Below are 16,969 nucleotides of genomic sequence, written 5' to 3' on the forward strand. Positions count from 1 at the left end.
TCTCCAGCAGTCGAGTTCTGAGGCAGCGCTGCTGTCAGCAGCAGCGCAGAAATTAGGTAGCACTACTGGAAGGCCCCCTACGATAACCCTGAGACCCCCCCCCCCCCGTTCCTTTTTGAATCAGGACCCCTACAACTACAACACTGTGAGATTTCAGATTTAAATAATTCACTATTTTAATCCTGTGACAGTGAAATTGACCTAACTGGGCTGTGAATTTGGTACAGCTCTACATACGAGAGCTAATTGCCCGTTGTGGACCAGAAACACCAAGTAGCTTATGAAGGGGTCAGATGTACAAGTAAACTACACAGGAAACGCTCGCCCCTGCGAATGGCAAAATTCACGAATCCTGGGAGCTGCAGCTCCTGGCTCCGCAGTGAGTTCCCCGCAACTCCCGAACTCCTGGCCGGGCTGGGACCCAGCCGTGAAAACACAGAACCAAATCGCAAGGGTCTCCTGTACAGCAGGGGGCAGGTGTCTCCTAGTCATGGACATCTGAGATCCAGCTGTTTAGCCTTCCTTCTGCTGAGCAACATTTCTGGAGCAGAGAGACCTGCTTGCAGCTTTCCTGCTACCCTGGCCTACTCGGACATGGACACGAGGCCTAAGTGTACTGGCCCTTGGACAGCGTGTCCCCAAGCACCATGCACACCCCATGACTTGCTGTGCTTGGTGTGTTCCTGCCCTGTGAACAATCATTGGGTACCACAGATCTCCAGGGGAGCCCTGATTCTGAGCTTTACCTTAGAGGTGCTGAGAGTGAAGCCGAACAGGCGGGTGCAGCGTGCCTGAGGAAGGAGGGGAGCTCGGCGGGTGAACGTCTCCGCGGTGAGAACCTGCGAGCCAGCCACGTGTCCCAGGGCGCGCAGAGAGCGCTGGGACTGGGGCCGGGCAGAAGGTGCTTCACTCACTGTCTGGACCGTGGGGAATAGCAGCCAGTGGGAACATTCCTCCACCGGTTGGACTCTGAGCCCTGGCGGCTACACCTGCAGCCTGGGCCGCGGGGATGGAAAGCGTTCGGCCGCAGATCGCAGGGCGCTGGCCAGCGTGCGGAGCCAGGAGACGCCCTGCCTTTGCGGAGCAGGGCGTGTGGGCTGGGCCTGCCCAGAACGCTGCCTTAGCGCTGACCGTGTTTGCGTTCGTCCAGCCTCCCAGCCCTTTGGGTGGCCGGAGGCTGCTGGGTGGAAGGTGGGCGCGTGTGGGCTCGGCGTGGCACCGCACTCCCCAGTCCGGCAGAGCCGTGGCTCGCTCGTGGCCGGGAGCGCCCCAGCCTCGGGGGCCACGGGAAGCCCAGACTGAGTGTTGGGGGTCGCTTTGTAGAGCCCCCGGGTTCTTCACAGAAAGCCCGCTCCTCCCACTGCCTCTGTCTGCCTTCCTGTGTCTTGCGGCACCGAGACAGGCGTCTCCCCCACTGGGCCCTCGGGTGCTCGTACAGCCAGCAGCGTGACAGCCGCAGAGCGATGATTACCCCTTACCGAACACACCCTGAAAAGCGCTCGTTTCCGCAGCAAGCTGCTTTAGTCCCTACGGGCCCTGCTGGCACACGACTCCCCGCGTGGCCTGTAAGCTGCTCCTGGACGAAGCCTGTCGGCCGAGGCAGCTCCACAGCGGGGGCTGCAGCCTGAGAAGAAAACAAGGCAGCCTGGCTTGTAACGGCAGCGTTAGTGGCGCGGTGCATGGGGGGGCCGGGGGCTTCCTTCTGGATAAGGCACTTGAAAGCACGTTGCCTGTGAAAGTGCTGCGGGGGGTGCGACGCTAGCGCGCCCGCTCCACAGAGGTTCTGACTGTTGTCTGCTCTCCCTCTCTTCCCCCACCCCCTGTGCAGGGTGCCAGGAGCAGTGCCCAGTGTCGGCCGGTTCCCAAAGCAGCAGTATGTCCGGGAAGAGTCAACTGCCCCTGGGGGCTACAGTTACTTCAGCCAGGACTTGTAGAGCAAGCTGTAGCCCTGGTCCTGGTGCTGCCAGGGGCTCCATCCTTCGCCACCCCCGTTACTTCGTTATTCCCTCCGTGTGCACCTGCCAAGCAGCCCCGAGCTGGGCGTCTGCCGAGGGATCCAGCAGCAGCAGCCACTGGGCAGCGAGAGCCACTCCCCAAGAGCCGCTCCCGTGGGCAGCCTTTCCTGTGTGGCTGGAGGGCTGAGGGCGCGGCAGGGTCCAACAGCGGCAAACAGCCTGTCTCCTCCCTCCCCGGCAGCGCAGCGCCTGGAATTGCGGCGTCCGAAGAGCCCGACCCGCTGGGGTGGCTGTTCCCGAAGGCAGGCTCCCGGCTAGGAGGGAGCTGGCGCTGGAAGCTTGACTGTGGACAGACGCCTTGCCCAGGCTTCGGCTCTGGTTTTCCTGTCCCTCCCCACCGGCGACGGCCGTTAGGGCTGCTCCGGAGTGCTGCAGGTGCTGGTTCTGGAGGTCGGGGTTGGGCTCCCTTCCTAGCTACTGTGGGGGTGCAAACCTGCTGCTACGCAGGGCTCGGGGGCCTCCAAGGGAGGAGAGTACAAGCGCTGGGTCTGGGAGACCCCTGGGGACCATGCTGACGCGTCACGGGAGAGGAAGGGAGTCCCGTTGGCTGCCGAGTGCTCTTCCGTCAGACCCTGGCGGGGGGGCTCGGCAGAGGGGGCCCCGAGGGGAGGGCGGAGGTGGCTGTCGCCCGTCATGTGGGTGGCGTTTTCTAAACAGATCTTCTCCTTTTTGTCGTTGCTAACCTGCTGCCCGGGGCTGCAGGCTCCCGGCTCCCAGCCGGCTGTGCAGGTGCTTGGGCCCGCTTGCCTGGCTCTCCTTGGCTCCTGGGGCTGCCCCGCCCCCCCGCGAAGTCCCTTTCCCTGCAGGCGGGAGGCACTGCTGTCCCCGTGTGCTGCTACTGCTTTGTCGGCGCCACTTGGCGGGTGCCTGGGCTTGCAGCCTGTGGCCACTGACTTGCCCCGGAGCCCCGTGCAGTGCAGCTACCCTTGGCCGGAAACTGCAGCTGGCCGGGGCTTCTGGCACCTCCCTCTCCCTCTCCTCTCGGTGACCAGCACCTGGGCCGCAAATGCACAAAGCCAGGAGCCCGCTTGCGTGCTAATCTAGCCCCTGTGGCCCCTCCCACTGCAGCCTGCCCTGCGCTGCCCCAGGGAAGGGCTGCTCGCTCTGCCTCCTGCTGGCCTGGCACTGCCCTGCCCCGAGGCCTGGCTGGCTCCCTGCCCCGCCCCGCCCCGCCCCACGGCCTGGCTGGCTGCACGCTCCCTGCCCTGTCCCACCCTGTACTGCCCCGAGGCCTGGCTGGCTCCCTGCCCCACCCCGCCCCGCCCCACGGCCTGGCTGGCTGCACGCTCCCTGCCCTGTCCCACCCTGTACTGCCCCGAGGCCTGGCTGGCTGCGCGCTCCCTGCCCTGTCCCACCCTGTCCTGCCCCGAGGCCTGGCTGGCTGCGCGCTCCCTGCCCTGTCCCACCCTGTCCTGCCCCGAGGCCTGGCTGGCTGCGCGCTCCCTGCCCTGTCCCACCCTGTCCTGCCCCGAGGCCTGGCTGGCTGCGCGCTCCCTGCCCTGTCCCACCCTGTCCTGCCCCGAGGCCTGGCTGGCTGCGTGCTCCCTGCCCTGTCCCGCCCTGTCCTGCCCCGTCCCGCCCCGAGGCCTGGCTGGCTCCCTGCCCTGTCCCGCCCCGTCCCGCCCCGAGGCCTGGCTGGCTCCCTGCCCTGCCCCGCCCCGTCCCGCCCCGAGGCCTGGCTGGCTCCCTGCCCTGCCCCGCCCCGTCCCGCCCCAAGGCCTGGCTGGCTGTGTGCTCCCTGCCCTGCCGAACATCAGGCTGACTGCTGAGCAGGCCGCGCTAACAGGCGGCGGGACATGCTGTGCGTTGGGCGCACACCCGGACTCTGCTGCTTCCTGGCTCTCGTTGTGCCAGTCTGCCGTGCGGGGGAGGGCAGGTGCTGGGGGTTCACAGTGGGAGCCCTCCGCTTCCAGCACTGCGGGAGCATTGGTGGGTCTGCTCCCCCCAGTCTGAGCAGGGTGTCCGATGCCCGGTGTCTGCGTCGCTGCTGGCTCCCTCGCCGCGCTCTGAATAGACGGTTGTTCCTGCGTGTGTGTGGCGTGCTGTGTGCTTGCTGTGGCCGATTCCGGGCCGCCGGGGCAGTGCATCTCTGCCAGCCTGCCCTCCTGGGGCCGCAGCCAGGCCACCGGGGCTGCCGTGCACTTCCACTGCCTGCTGCTGCGGGACAGCGACCTGCGGCTGGCTGTCAGCCAGGGCGAACGCTGGCCGAGGAAGAGAGTCCAGCTCTGGACTTGTGCCAAATCCTTCCCCGGCTGGGCTGGCCTGGCAGTGCGGAGGGGCTGCCCAGCTGGGCGGCTGTGCCCCGTGTGCACCCCGCTCGCAGGGAGGTACCCGACAGCCTGTCCGGTGTCGTGGCCCGGCTGTGCCCCGTGTGCACCCCGCTCGCAGGGAGGTACCCGACAGCCTGTCCGGTGTCGTCGTGGCCCGGCTGTGCCCCGTGTGCACCCCGCTCGCAGGGAGGTACCCGACAGCCTGTCCGGTGTCGTGGCCCGGCTGTGCCCCGTGTACACCCCGCTCGCAGGGAGGTACCCGACAGCCTGTCCGGTGTCGTGGCCCGGCTGTGCCCCGTGTGCACCCCGCTCGCAGGGAGGTACCCGACAGCCTGTCCGGTGTCGTGGCCCGGCTGTGCCCCGTGTGCACCCCGCTCGCAGGGAGGTACCCGACAGCCTGTCCGGTGTCGTCGTGGCCCGGCTGTGCCCCGTGTGCACCCCGCTCGCAGGGAGGTACCCGACAGCCTGTCCGGTGTCGTGGCCCGGCTGTGCCCCGTGTACACCCCGCTCGCAGGGAGGTACCCGACAGCCTGTCCGGTGTCGTGGCCCGGCTGTGCCCCGTGTGCACCCCGCTCGCAGGGAGGTACCCGACAGCCTGTCCGGTGTCGTGGCCCGGCTGTGCCCCGTGTACACCCCGCTCGCAGGGAGGTACCCGACAGCCTGTCCGGTGTCGTCGTGGCCCGGCTGTGCCCCGTGTGCACCCCGTTCGCAGGGAGGTACCCGACAGCCTGTCCGGTGTCGTGGCCCGGCTGTGCCCCGTGTGCACCCCGCTCGCAGGGAGGTACCCGACAGCCTGTCCGGTGTCGTGGCCCGGCTGTGCCCCGTGTACACCCCGCTCGCAGGGAGGTACCCGACAGCCTGTCCGGTGTCGTGGCCCGGCTGTGCCCCGTGTGCACCCCGCTCGCAGGGAGGTACCCGACAGCCTGTCCGGTGTCGTGGCCCGGCTGTGCCCCGTGTGCACCCCGCTCGCAGGGAGGTACCCGACAGCCTGTCCGGTGTCGTGGCCCGGCTGTGCCAGAGGCGTGATGCCTGCCAGCGGTGCTGCGTCGTGCTGTGAGAGGCCATGGGCCCGCCGGGCACTGTGGCGCTGAGGCCTCGAGCGTGAGGAGCCGGTCCGTGCGTGACTGAGGTCAGACCGCTCTGATCTCGGCGCGGGCCTTCCTCCAACTGGCCTTGCTGTGCGCCAGGAGAGCAGGGCTGGGGCGCAGTGTCCGTGCTGTGCTTGGAGAGTACCCTGAATGCCTGGCACTGGTGGTCTGCGCCGCTCCGCCCAGTACCCCGCCACGGCGCTCCCCGCGCTGGCAGCGCCTGGTATTTCAAAGCGCAGGCGGCGGCCGACAGCCCAGAGCTCTGTCCATAGAGGAGTCGAGAGGCTCCGGCGTGGCGAGGGGGGGTCGCCGCCTGGGGACGGGACCTGGGCTCACGGGCTTTGCGCTGGCTGGGCTGGGGCGACCACGCCTTGCCCCTGGACAGCCCGGCTCCTGTGGCCCCTCTGTCCTGCATGGGTGGGGGCCGGGCCTTGGCTTGGCACGCCCTGCGGAGCGCGTGGTGCAGCGAGTGCGGACGTGCCGCGGGCCTGGAGCTGGAGGCCCTGGCCGCCGGGCGGATTGCGGGGCCAGGGAAGTGCCCGTGGTGCACGCGTGAGCGGGGAGGGCGGCCATTTGCCCTGCTGCTGCCCCAGCCTTGTGCCAGGCACCCAGGGCGCTGGCAGTGCTGGCTGGACCTGCGTGGGCACCAGCCCTTGCGGCTGCCTTGGTTCTTCCGGGGGCGGGTTTCCCGCGGTGTTGATGCTGGCCCAGGGTACAGCGATGGAGCCCGCCCACTCCCCTGGCGCTCCACTGAAGGGCCTGGGCACGAGCTGCTGGGCTCCCTGTGGGCCGGACCGCCTCTCTGCCCTGCCCTGAGCTCGCTGTGGGGGAGCACGGTGTGGGCTGTGCCCTGCCCCTCCCACTGCTCAGACCGTGTGACTGGGCCCTCACTCCTGGAGCGGGGAGCTGGGGCTGAGCAGTATCGGGGGGTGGGAGGGTCCAGTTCCCCGGGGGGTTCCTCAGAGGCCAAACCACCCAGCAGGAGAGGCTGGTCCCCCCCTCCCCACGTGGCAGGGCCATTCCCCATGCAGGTAGCCCCAGTGCATCACATGGGCAGGGGGCACTTCCCGCCGGGGCGCCGGCTCTGGCTGGGCAGCGCCTTGAGCCAGGGCTGCGTATTGTGCTGCTGCAGGCCCAGACGGGCCTGTCTGAGCTCCCTGCTGCTGGGGGCTCCATGGGGCAGGGAGCCTGAGCCCCAGAAAACTGCTCCCACGGCTGCCCCACCGCCAGCTCCGGCTGCTGCCTGCCCGCACTGCCGCCCCGCGCCAGCCCCCCCCCGCCAGCAGCCTGCACGGGCAGGGAGCAAGCAGCTGCCACGGGCCCCGCCAGGCCCTCGCTGAGAGCCGCTCTGGGGGCCCTGTCCAGAGGCAGGGCCTACACCCAGCAGTGGCTGCACGGCCTTGACCGCAGCTCCCCCTTCTGCCCCTGCCCCCCTGCCTCACCCGGCCCCCTGGCTGCTGTTGGAGCCCTTCCTTCCTCCATCTCCCCTGCAGTGGGCAGGCTGGTGTGCCCCAGCCATGGGCTTTTCTCCCCCTACGCGCCAGGCCAGGCGGGCCGGGCCCACATGGTGCCAGTGGGAGGGTAGAAGTGGCCCCATGTGACAGCCTGCCAGGCTGGGGCCCGTTGCTGAAGCTCTTTTTGGGGGGCTGCTGAGCTGCACCCCCCTTTTCACGCCATCACGGCCCCCAGCTGGGGTCACCCCTTGGGCTGGCGACTCCCGCGCTGGATCCCATTGCAGCTCCCGCCGTCCAGTCGCTCCGGGCCCGGGCCCAGCCGGAGGCAGCTGCGGAGCCCTGGGCCGGTGGCAGGAGCCGGGGTGGCAGCGCAGCCTTCAGGGCTGCATCCCAGCCGCGGGGGCCGGCCCCGGGCGCAGGGGAGGGGGGTGGAAAGCCTGGGGATGCTGCAGCCCCACCCATGATCCCTGCGCCTTGGGGCAGGGTGCACAGCAGGGGGGAGCATCGGGCCCCTCCTTGAGGCCCCGGCCTGGCTGGGGTCCACTACAGCCCTGGGGCTGTGTGCGCGGGCAGCCTGGCCTCTGCAGGGCACGTCCGGGGTATCGCGGGGGCAGGGCTGTGGGGATCTGGAGGGGCTGCCCTTTGCACTGGGGCACATCCATCCTCCTCCTCCCGCGGAGCCGAGTCGGGCCTGCAGGGCAGGGGTGTTGCTGGCTGGGCCGGGAGGCTGGGCAGCGCTAATCCAGGAGAGCCCGGCGTGGGGTGGGGCCTGGGCTGCCCGAAATGCTGCCCCCTCTGCAGGGCCGGAGTGACCCGCAATCAGGGCCGTGCTGGCAGCATTCCCTTGGGAGGAGGGTGGCCAGGAGTGCGGGCACCAGCCGGGCCGGGGAGCCTGGGGACGTGCAGGGCTCGCCCCTCCCCGCCGAGCCCCAGGAGGCACCGTGTCCAGCCCCGGACCGAGGCAGGAGCAGCCCAACTCCAGCAGCCCAGCCAGGGCTTGGGCCAGCCGGGACTCACACCCCTCAAGGGGTGGAGACTCCGCCCCCGCCCCAGGGATCCCAGCCCCGCGCTTCCCCAGGGAGGCTGAGGGGCAGGGCTCCCTTCTGACACCCTAGGGCCGATGGGACCCCCAGAGCTACGGAGCAGCCACGTCCCCCAGGGAAGAGCCCTCCTCTTGCCCCCGGCTCCTTGGTGCCTGCCTGCCTCAGCTGCCAGCTCTCCCCACCCCTGAGCTGCACTCCCCCCACAGCTGGCAGGGGCCATGCCCCCTTTCCCAGCTCCTGGCTGCCCAGGGCATCTGGGACGAGCCACGCGGACAGGTGGGCTGGCTGGCTCGTGGCCCAGGGTGGAGGGCAGGGCTGGCTCTGCCCCTCCCGTGCGCCAGTGGGGCTGGGCGCTCTCACCCAGGACTGGGGCTGGCACAGCTGCCGGGCGGGGGCGGGGCGAGCACCGGGCAGCTCCATTACCCAGCGCTCCAGGTGGGCCCTGTCCGGGCAGGGAGCCAGGGCTGGGCCTCCCTGGCTGGCACAGGCATCAAGGGGCGGAGCCGCTGAAAGCGGGACCCAGGCTGGGCCTGCGGAGCCCGGGGAGGGGGAGGGGCCCAGGCTGCAGCCCCAGCAAGTGGATCCCCGACTCCCCTTCCCCCCAGCTCTGTGGAGCCGTCTGCCTGCCCTGCCCAGGAGCCCTGCGCCCAGCCAGACAGGGAACCAGACATTGCAGCCACCGACCCCCCCTGCATCAGTCCCTGGGGGCGGTGGCCCCCCCGAGGCAGGAGGCACTGGGAGAGCTGGGGGGGCAGGAGGGAATCACCAGCCGGAGCGTGGGCGGGACGCTGCCAGGCCAGGGGGTGGCACCGGGGCAGCAGCCAGGGGTCTGCCTCTCCCCGAACCTCCCCCTGGCACTGGGGGCCGGCGTCTCGACTCAGCCCAGCTGCTCCCTGGAACGGCGGGAAGCGGGTGAGGCGGCTTCTCAAGGCCAAACGCCCGGAGGGAGCCAGGAGCCTTTGGACTGGGCTGGGCTGGCTGGGTGGGTGCTGGCCCGGTGCACACACCCAGCCTGCCCCCACGGCCGGTCCCGTGTGTGGGGAGCCGAGCCCGGCTGGAGCTGGCGTCACTGCTGGGCCCTGTGAGCACAGCGGGGCTGGCCCCCGCCAGACTCCAGCTGCCGCCTCCGGGCTCTGGCAAGGCCTGGCATGAGGCACCAGGGCTCCCAGCAGGGCACCTGCCCTTCCTGTGGGGGGCGTGGAGTCGGGGAACCCCTCCCTGGGCCACAGGGAGCGAGGGGGGAGGGGTGCAAGGAGGGCGGGGGCCGGGGCTTGGGGCAGCGCCGTGAAGGGTCCCACCTGGAACCGCCCTGGCCCTGCGGCTGGCTCTAGGGTGCACAGGGGGGAGGGCGGGGCCAGCCCCGGGCCGTTCTCTGCCTTGGCAGCTGGGCGCTGAGGGGGCGTAGCCCCTGGCCAATGCCCAGCCCGGGGTCTGGCAGGGCCCCAGCTGCCCACCCTGCGCCTGGCGCTGCGCCCGCTCTTGTTGGCATTAGGAGGTGGGTCCTGCTCTCAGCTGGGAGCTGCGAGCTGGGGCCCCGGGCAGGGGTGCCCCCGTCCTACTGCAGCAGCCCCAAGAACCGCTGGCCTCCGGTGCCTGGCAGGGCAGAGCGCGCCCCGGGTCGCAGTGCAACGGCTGGGAGGGGCCTCGTGCCAGGCAGGAGGGGGCGTGGGCAGGGGCTGAGCCCCCGGGGCCTGTCCACACTAGGGCAGTGTTCTGGGCCTGGCCCCGGGCCCCAGCTGCAGGGCTGGCAAGGCAGTGGGCCCTGAGGAGGGGGGCCAAGGGAGGGCCCCTGCTCCCAACTCCCTGCCCTGTTCACAGGGGGATTAGGGCGGTTTAGAGTCCCGGGCGGCTCCCACTGGGGGTCGCAGCCACACTGAGGTATTGGCCGTGAGAATGGCTCAGCTAATTACAGCAGCAATTAGCCCAGGGGCTGCCTGGGGGCTGGGGCGGGGGGATTCCCCGAGGACCCCACAGCAGCCAGGCTGGCACGAGCAGGCGGGACACTTGCCAGCCAGGCTCTGGGTGGGGGCCCGGCTCCATGCCCCAGGAAGGGGGCCGAGGGCTCTTGGCACTGCCCGGCGATGGTGCAGCCCCGCCCCAGGGCGCTGGGAATGTGGCCCCTTGTCCCCCCCCGGTGTTAGCCCGCGGGCCGGGCCCAGCCTCTGCTCCTGGAGGGGTCAGTTTGGCTGCCTCTGTGCCCTGGCCACGGCCCGGCTCGGCTCGCTGGCGCTGCTGGGCTCTCGGCACCGGTGGGGGGAGGGAGGTTCCCCAGCGGGCCCAGGGCAGCCAGACAAGATGATGCAGCCTGTGCTCACCCCGCCTGCCCCCGCTGGGGAGGTAAGGCCGGGCCCTGGTCCAGTGGCAGTGAGTTCCCCAGGCCCGGGCACTGTGCCGCGCTGGAAGGGGCGGGCTCTGAGCACAGCTGCTGGCAAAAGGGGTGCAAGCCCCGGCGGGGAGCCCCAGGTCCTGCCCCCCCCCCCCCCGCTCAGTGCAGGCCACCCCCGGCGCAGGGCACAGCCCAAGGCCGCCCGGGGGCAGGAATGCGGCTGACCCGAGAGAGCGGCCGGCGGGGCGGGGCGGGGCGGCCCATTGTTGGCTCGGGTGTAACCCGAGCTCCGCGCCACACGCCCCGCGGCCCCTGCTGCGCTCGCCGCAGCCACGGGCAGGGAGCCGGCGCCTGGAGCTGCAGAGCGCGGCCGGCGCGGCCGGGGAAGGAGCCGGCCCGGCTTGGGGACCCTTCCTGGCCCGGACCCGCCCCCTGGCTCCGGGATGCGCACGGATGGAGCCCGGCCGTAGAGCCCCGCAGCGGGGTGCCACGGACCCGGCCACGGGACCCGGCGGCGGTGAGGGCACTGGAGGAAGGGGACACTGGGGGGCACTGGCGGGGGAGGGGACACTGGGGGGCACTGGCGGGGAAGGGGACACTGGGGGGCACTGGCGGGGGAGGGGACACTGGGGGGCACTGGCGGGGAAGGGGACACTGGGGGGCACTGGAAGGGGAGGGGACACGGGGGCACTGGCGGGGAAGGGGGCACTGGCGGGGGAGGGGACACTGGGGGGCACTGGCGGGGGAGGGGGCACTGGGGGGCACTGGCGGGGGAGGGGACACTGGGAGACACTGGCGGGGGAGGGGGTACTGGGGGGCACTGGAAGGGGAGGGGACACTGGGGGGCACTGGAAGAGGAGGGGACACTGGGGGGCACTGGCGGGGGAGGGGGCACTGGGAGGGGAGGGGACACTGGGGGGCACTGGGAGGGGAGGGGACACTGGGGGGCACTGGCGGGGGAGGGGGCACTGGGGGGCACTGGAAGGGGAGGGGACACTGGGGGGCACTGGCGGGGGAGGGGGCACTGGGAGGGGAGGGGACACTGGGGGGCACTGGGAGGGGAGGGGGCACTGGGGGGCACTGGCGGGGGAGGGGGCACTGGGAGGGGTAGCCACGGAGCCCAGAGCCTCCGGAGAGAAGGGACTCTGTCCCGGGCGGGGTGGCTGGACGGGAGCGCGGGGGCCGGGCTGGGCCGGACTTTGCCCGTGTCCTGCCCGGCAGGGTCTGTAAATCTGTGACCAGCGCGGGCGCAGGAGCCTTTGTCAGGCGGTTTAACCATTAAACTGCGGAGCGGCCCCGCCTGAGCCCTGCCGTTTGGTCCCTGGCTCCCAGCGCCTGCCCCCGGCCGGGCACCCCCTGGTCCCACAGCGGCGGGCGGGGGGCTCCGGGGACAGTGGGGGGAGCGGTTCCCAGGGCGACCTCGCTGCCCCCCCACCCCCGGCCTGGTACCCAGCCCCGAGTGCTGGCGCAGGGCCCCCGGCAGAGCCCAGCTGCCCTTGGGGCGCAGGGGCCCTGGCAGCCCCCCCCGCCCTGACCCCACTCGGGAGTCCCAGCCGTGAGCACACGGGACGATGGGTAAGGGCCCCGGGGGGCAAACTGGGCCAGGCTGAGACCCCGGGGCCACGGCTGGGCAGCGGGTGCGGAGGTAAGGCCTTCCACTGGCTGAGGTGCCGGGGCCGGAAGAGGCCACATGCCAGGGCAGGCCCCTCGGCCCTCTGCCCAGGGCCCCACCCTGCCAGTGCTCAGGGGGACGGGGGGCACCTCTCAGCAGCCCCCCCATGCACGGCTGCTCCAGAAGAGGTGGAGTGGAAAGGGTTAACACTGCTCAGGCTGGGCTGGAGCCCTGGGGCTCCTGAGTCTCCTGGGGCGGGGCAGGTTGTGGCACAGGGTGACAGTCTCTCTCCGCCTGTTCCAGGGAGTGGGTGTGGAGCAGGTTGTAGCACAGGGTGACAGTCTCTCTCCGCCTGTTCCAGGGAGTGGGTGTGGAGCAGGTTGTAGCACAGGGTGACAGTCTCTCTCCGCCTGTTCCAGGGAGTAGGTGTGGGGCAGGTTGTAGCATAGGGTGACAGTCTCTCTCCGCCTGTTCCAGGGAGTGGGTGTGGGGCAGGTTGTAGCACAGGGTGACAGTCTCTCTCCGCCTGTTCCAGGGAGTGGGTGTGGAGCAGGTTGTAGCACAGGGTGATAGTCTCTCTCCGCCTGTTCCAGGGAGTGGGTGTGGGGCAGGTTGTAGCACAGGGTGATAGTCTCTCTCCGCCTGTTCCAGGGAGTGGGTGTGGGGCAGGTTGTAGCACAGGGTGACAGTCTCTCTCCGCCTGTTCCAGGGAGTAGGTGTGGGGCAGGTTGTAGCACAGGGTGACAGTCTCTCTCCGCCTGTTCCAGGGAGTGGGTGTGGGGCAGGTTGTAGCACAGGGTGTCAGTCTCTCTCCGCCTGTTCCAGGGAGTGGGTGTGGGGCAGGTTGTAGCACAGGGTGAAAGTCTCTCTCCGCCTGTTCCAGGGTGTGGGTGTGGGGCAGGTTGTGGCACAGCGTGATGGTCTCTTTCCGCCTGTTCCAGGGTGTGGGACCAGGGGCGCCAGGCTCAGCCCTGAGCAGAGAGGCAGGGCCATGCAGCCTCTGCCCAGTGCCCTGCTGGGTCTCCTGGCAGTGCTGACAGCTTGGCCCCAGGCAGCTGCCTCCCCAGGCCGGACAACGGAACCAGGTAGGAAGTGCCAGCAGCCTGGTGGGGTGGGAGGGAGGGAGGGGGAGGCAGGTGGGACCAGGGAAATCTGAGAGCTGAGCTGACCCTAGTGTTGGGGCTCTTACGGAGAGCTGCCTGGAGCCGGGGGAATAGCTCCGGTAAAAGGCAGGGCCAGCAACAGAACACTTGGGTCTTGCTTCACCGTCCTTCAGGTGCACCGATCCTAGGTGTGCACTGCACACAGGCACGTGTGAGAATGCGGCTGTAGCATTAACATGTGCACTGCACAGGCGAGTGTGAGAATGTGGCTGTAGCACTGGCGAGTGTGAGAATGCGGCTGTAGCACTAGTGTGCACTGCACAAGCGAGTGTGAGAATGTGACTGTAGCACTGGCGAGTGTGAGAATGCGGCTGTAGCACTAGTGTGCACTGCACAGTCAAGTGTGAGAATGTGGCTGTAGCATTGGCGAGTGTGAGAATGCGGCTGTAGCACTGGTGAGTGTGAGAATGTGGCTGTAGCACTAGTGTGCACTGCACAGTCGAGTGTGAGAATGCGGCTGTAGCACTAGTGTGCACTACACAGTCGAGTGTGAGAATGTGGCTGTAGCACTGGTGAGTGTGAGAATGCGGCTGTAGCACTAGTGTGCACTGCACAGGCGAGTGTGAGAATGCGGCTGTAGCACTAGTCTGCACTGCACAGGCGTGTGTGAGAATGCGGCTGTAGCACTGGCGAGTGTGAGAATGCGGCTGTAGCACTAGTGTGCACTGCGCAGTCGAGTGTGAGAATGTGGCTGTAGCATTGGCGAGTGTGAGAATGCGGCTGTAGCACTAGTGTGCACTGCACAGGCGTGTGTGAGAATGCGGCTGTAGCACTAGTGTGACGGCACGTTGGGGGTTCCCCGTCTCCTGCACCCCGAAATGGCACAAACAGACTGTACCAGCCAGTGGAATTGAGGGTGGTTTATTGCTCCTCCAGCACAGCGCAGCACAGATGTAATCTGGTTACAGGAACTGGGCTAGGATGCCTCAGGCCCCCTTGAGATGGGGGAGACTGGGCCCCTAAACTCCAGCTCCTCTCCCTAGGCTGTCTCATCCATCCTCCCAGACAGCCACCAACCAACTAACCCACTTCCAGCCCTGCCCCCCAGCCAGGGCCGCATTCACCTTCCTTTGTTCCTCTCCATGGGGGGTGTCTGGCCACTGGTTCCACAAGTTTGTCCTTACCTCTGCCTAGTGAGGTTTTCCCTGCTGGGTCTTGCTCCAGACAGCAGGGGTCACCACAGCCCAGCAAGTACCCCCCACTACGTCACAACTAGTGTGCACTGCACAGGCGTGTGTGAGAATGCGGCTGTAGCACTAGTGTCCACTGCACAGGCGTGTGTGAGAATGCGGCTGTAGCACTAGTGTGCACTGCACAGGCGAGTGTGAGAATGTGGCTGTAGCATTGGCGAGTGTGAGAATGCGGCTGTAGCACTAGTGTGCACTGCACAGGCGAGTGTGAGAATGCGGCTGTAGCATTGGCGAGTGTGAGAATGCGGCTGTAGCACTAGTGTGCACTGCACAGGCGAGTGTGAGAATGCGGCTGTAGCACTAGTGTGCACTGCACAGGCAAGTGTGAGAATGAGGCTGTAGCACTGGCGAGTGTGAGAATGCGGCTGTAGCACTAGTGTGCACTGCACTGGCGAGTGTGAGAATGCGGCTGTAGCATTGGCGAGTGTGAGAATGCGGCTGTAGCACTAGTGTGCACTGCACAGGCGAGTGTGAGAATGAGGCTGTAGCACTGGCGAGTGTGAGAATGCGGCTGTAGCACTAGTGTGCACTGCACTGGCGAGTGTGAGAATGCGGCTGTAGCACTAGTGTGCACTGCACAGGCGAGTGTGAGAATGAGGCTGTAGCACTGGCGAGTGTGAGAATGCAGCTGTAGCACTAGTGTGCACTGCACTGACGAGTGTGAGAATGCGGCTGTAGCACTAGTGTGCACTGCACAGGCGTGTGTGAGAATGTGGCTGTAGCATTGGCGAGTGTGAGAATGCGGCTGTAGCACTAGTGTGCACTGCACAGGCGAGTGTGAGAATGCGGCTGTAGCACTAGTGTGCACTGCACTGGCGAGTGTGAGAATGCGGCTGTAGCATTGGCGAGTGTGAGAATGCGGCTGTAGCATTAGTGTGCACTGCACTGGCGAGTGTGAGAATGTGGCTGTAGCACTAGTGTGCACTGCACAGGCGTGTGTGAGAATGCGGCTGTAGCACTAGTGTGCACTGCACTGGCGAGTGTGAGAATGCGGCTGTAGCACTAGTGTGCACTGCACAGGCGAGTGTGAGAATGCGGCTGTAGCATTAGTGTGCACTGCACTGGCGAGTGTGAGAATGTGGCTGTAGCACTAGTGTGCACTGCACAGGCGTGTGTGAGAATGCGGCTGTAGCACTAGTGTGCACTGCACTGGCGAGTGTGAGAATGCGGCTGTAGCACTAGTGTGCACTGCACAGGCGAGTGTGAGAATGCGGCTGTAGCACTAGTGTGCACTGCACAGGCGAGTGTGAGAATGCGGCTGTAGCATTAGTGTGCACTGCACAGGCGAGTGTGAGAATGCGGCTGTAGCACTAGTGTGCACTGCACAGGCGAGTGTGAGAATGCGGCTGTAGCATTAGTGTGCACTGCACTGGCGAGTGTGAGAATGCAGCTGTAGCACTAGTGTGCACTGCACAGGCGAGTGTGAGAATGCGGCTGTAGCATTAGTGTGCACTGCACTGGCGAGTGTGAGAATGTGGCTGTAGCACTAGTGTGCACTGCACTGGCGAGTGTGAGAATGCGGCTGTAGCACTAGTGTGCACTGCACAGGCGAGTGTGAGAATGCGGCTGTAGCACTAGTGTGCACTGCACAGGCGAGTGTGAGAATGCGGCTGTAGCACTAGTGTGCACTGCACAGGCGTGTGTGAGACTGGGGCAGTAACACTAGCACAGGCACAGGAAGTGCTCAGATGCAGGTGAATTCCGGCTCCACTGCCCCCAGGGCTCCGGGCAGGCTGAGGGCTGCTGCTCTAGGCCCTGTGCAGACAGCAGGAGGCAGGTGCCGGCTGGGCCAGTCGGCCAGGCACTGCCGAGGGTTTTTGCCGCCTGGCCGTGCTGCCAGGATCCTGGGCTTGTGCACAGGTAAAAGGCAGGGCTCGCAGCAGGACTGGTGCTCGGCCCCTGCAGTGGAGCGGAGGGCTCCTCAGTTTTGTGGCAACTCCCAGGGGCTCCGTGAAGGAGCAGTGGAGAGACTGAGGCTGGGGGGGAGGGGGACTGTGTGGCTTTTTGGTCCTCAGCTGATGGGTTGTTTGGCCGTGCCCCAGGTGTGGGGGGGGGAGGTGGAGGGGGTGCCCCTGCGGTTCCCATGGCCCTGGTTTGCGGGGGGGTGGAGGGGGTGCCCCTGCGGTTCCCATGGCCCTGGTGTGGGGGGGTGTGTGGGGGGGTGCCCCTGCGGTTCCCATGGCCCTGGTGGGGGGGGTGGGGGGGGTGCCCCTGCGGTTCCCATGGCCCTGGTGGGGGCGGTGGAGGGGGTGCCCCTGCGGTTCCCATGGCCCTGGTGTGGGGGGGGTGCGGGAGGTGCCCCTGTGGTTCCCATGGCCCTGGTGTGGGGGGGGTGCGGGAGGTGCCCCTGTGGTTCCCATGGCCCTGGTGTGGGGGGGGGTGGAGGGGGTGCCCCTGTGGTTCCCATGGCCCTGGTGTGGGGGGGGTGGAGGGGGTGCCCCTGCGGTTCCCATGGCCCTGGTGTGGGGGGGGTGGAGGGGGTGCCCCTGCGGTTCCCATGGCCCTGGGGTGGGGGGGGTGGAGAGGGTGCCCCTGTGGTTCCCATGGCCCTGGTGGGGGGGGTGGAGGGGGTGCCCCTGTGGTTCCCATGGCCCCGGTGGGGGGGGGTGGAGGGGGTGCCCCTGTGGTTACCATGGCCCTGGTGTGGGGGGGGTGGGGGAGGTGCCCCTGTGGTTCCCATGGCCCTGGTGTGGGGGGGGTGGGGGAGGTGCCCCTGCGGTTCCCATGGCCCTGGTGTGGGGGGGGTGGGGGAGGTGCCCCTGTGGTTCCCATGGCCCTGGTGTGGGGGGGGTGGGGGAGGTGCCCCTG

At 68.2% G+C, this 16,969-nt stretch overlaps 1 protein-coding gene across 5 annotated transcripts in view; it reads left to right on the forward strand.

The window, feature by feature from the left end:
• The window catches only part of FGFR4 (fibroblast growth factor receptor 4), a 40,881-nt gene that overhangs the window by 4,920 nt on the left and 18,992 nt on the right, over positions 1-16,969 (forward strand). For 3 of the 5 annotated variants that reach the window (XM_075918722.1, XM_075918723.1, XM_075918724.1), the window contains exons 3-4: positions 1,829-2,390; positions 12,750-12,893. In XM_075918722.1, the coding sequence (XP_075774837.1) occupies positions 12,800-12,893 (94 nt within the window). In that variant the 5' untranslated portion in view covers positions 1,829-2,390; positions 12,750-12,799. Of the gene's footprint in view, positions 1-1,828; positions 2,391-10,503; positions 10,714-11,323; positions 11,772-12,749; positions 12,894-16,969 lie in introns of those variants that run through there. The other 2 variants (XM_075918725.1, XM_075918726.1) reach the window with 2 other exon arrangements.

Source organism: Pelodiscus sinensis, unplaced genomic scaffold (assembly GCF_049634645.1).
Source record: "Pelodiscus sinensis isolate JC-2024 unplaced genomic scaffold, ASM4963464v1 ctg124, whole genome shotgun sequence".
In the NCBI taxonomy this organism is placed as follows: domain Eukaryota; kingdom Metazoa; phylum Chordata; order Testudines; family Trionychidae; genus Pelodiscus; species Pelodiscus sinensis.